At 38.3% G+C, this 1508-nt stretch overlaps 1 protein-coding gene across 1 annotated transcript in view; it reads left to right on the top strand.

The window, feature by feature from the left end:
* The window catches only part of cdh23 (cadherin-related 23), a gene marked incomplete at its 5' end in the record, with an annotated part of 152643 nt that overhangs the window by 119647 nt on the left and 31488 nt on the right, over window positions 1-1508 (top strand). The window contains 1 exon segment of the mRNA XM_014005461.1: window positions 807-1016. Within this exon segment, the coding sequence (XP_013860915.1) occupies window positions 807-1016 (210 nt within the window).

Here is a 1508-nt window from a genome sequence, read left to right as displayed (position 1 = left end):
ATATAATTTATATATTAAATATATAACTATATGTAGATAATTGTTTGCGGCAGCCCTAATTACCTCTACTGCGCATGTTAGTCAAGGACAGAAAGGCAGACGTGGCAGGATAGTATTTATTTTGTAATAAGCTGGAATGAAAACAAGCAAAACTTTCTACTTCTTGTCTTTTTAAAAATGTAATTAGTAGAAGTAAAAAGTGCTGAAAAATAATTACTCAAGTAAAGTACAGATACCCAAAAAATCTACTCAAGTACAGTATCAAAGAATTTGTACTCAGTTACTTTACTACTCTGAATACCGATAACCAAAGTTTCTACTAAAGTACTGTAATGAAGTATTTGTATTTTGTTATTTTACAACTATTGATAATTTTAGCTTCCTCGAGCTTCTTATTTGCTAACATTAGCTTTCAGCTATCTTTCCGTTCTTTTTAACTCATCTAAATTGATGTTTTTGTGGCAATTTAAGCTTTTTTAAAGCTATTTTCAGCTAAATTCACCTTTTTGTGATAATTTAAGCTAGTTCTTCCAAAAGCTTGATTCAAACAAATGTAATCTTTCAGCTTTTTTTGTTTATTTTACAACAAATTACAAAGTTTTTGTCAATCTTTTTTTAGCAATCATTCACGCTGCTTTATTGCAGAAAATTCAAATTCAGATACCCAGAAAAATTCTACTTAAGTACAGTAAAGTATTTGTACTTAGTTACTTTACAACTCTGGTTGTAATAAATGAAAGTTTTAAGTGCGGACGAAGGGAACGTAAACATTCTGACAGGTTTTCGGGGTCCGTCCCTGTGCTCAGGTGGTGGTGGGGGTGAACGTCCTGGACGTCAACGATAACGACCCGGTCATCCTCAACCTGCCGTACAACACCAGCGTGAGCGAGACCGCCGCCGTGCACACCTCTGTGGCCCAGGTGCGCGCGAGCGACGCCGACAGCGGACGCAACGCGCTGCTCACCTTCAACATCACTGCCGGGAACCTGGACGGAGCTTTTTACATCATCGACACGGTGAGACGAGCGGGGGGGCCGCTCCTCCCACCTCCCTGTTCAATGTTATAGTTTTCCTACTTTTATCAGGACTCCTCGTTCTGATCAGAAGATGAAAAGAGCTTATTCACCCTGTAACTTTCATACATCCTGTGGACACGCAGCCTTTAGAGGAGGATGAAACTTCCTGTTTCAGGTTTGCTGTAATCAAATCTGAGGAGAACCAACCAGTTCCATCTGTAATCAGTAACTGCAGATCAGCCTCGCATCTTCCTCTTTTCAGCTCTTTGTTTGAAAAACTCTGCCTGCAACGTCACATTCTTTTGTTTCCCTTGATTCTCATAAGAAAACTGAATTTCTCACCATTCAAACAAGAACTAACAAAGCTTCATTTCCTACAAAAGTGGAGAGTTAAAAAGCTACAAAGCTCAAGTGGAAAGTAAAGCCAGAGTTTCAAAAAGAACCTTGTTTTTTTTTTATTAATTAAATACACTCACCGGCCACTTTATTAGG

This window comes from Austrofundulus limnaeus, unplaced genomic scaffold (genome assembly GCF_001266775.1).
Source record: "Austrofundulus limnaeus strain Quisiro unplaced genomic scaffold, Austrofundulus_limnaeus-1.0 Scaffold30, whole genome shotgun sequence".
Classification (NCBI taxonomy): Eukaryota; Metazoa; Chordata; class Actinopteri; order Cyprinodontiformes; family Rivulidae; genus Austrofundulus; species Austrofundulus limnaeus.
Note: the sequence above shows the minus strand (reverse complement) of the source record. Positions and strands in the feature narration are given on the sequence as shown.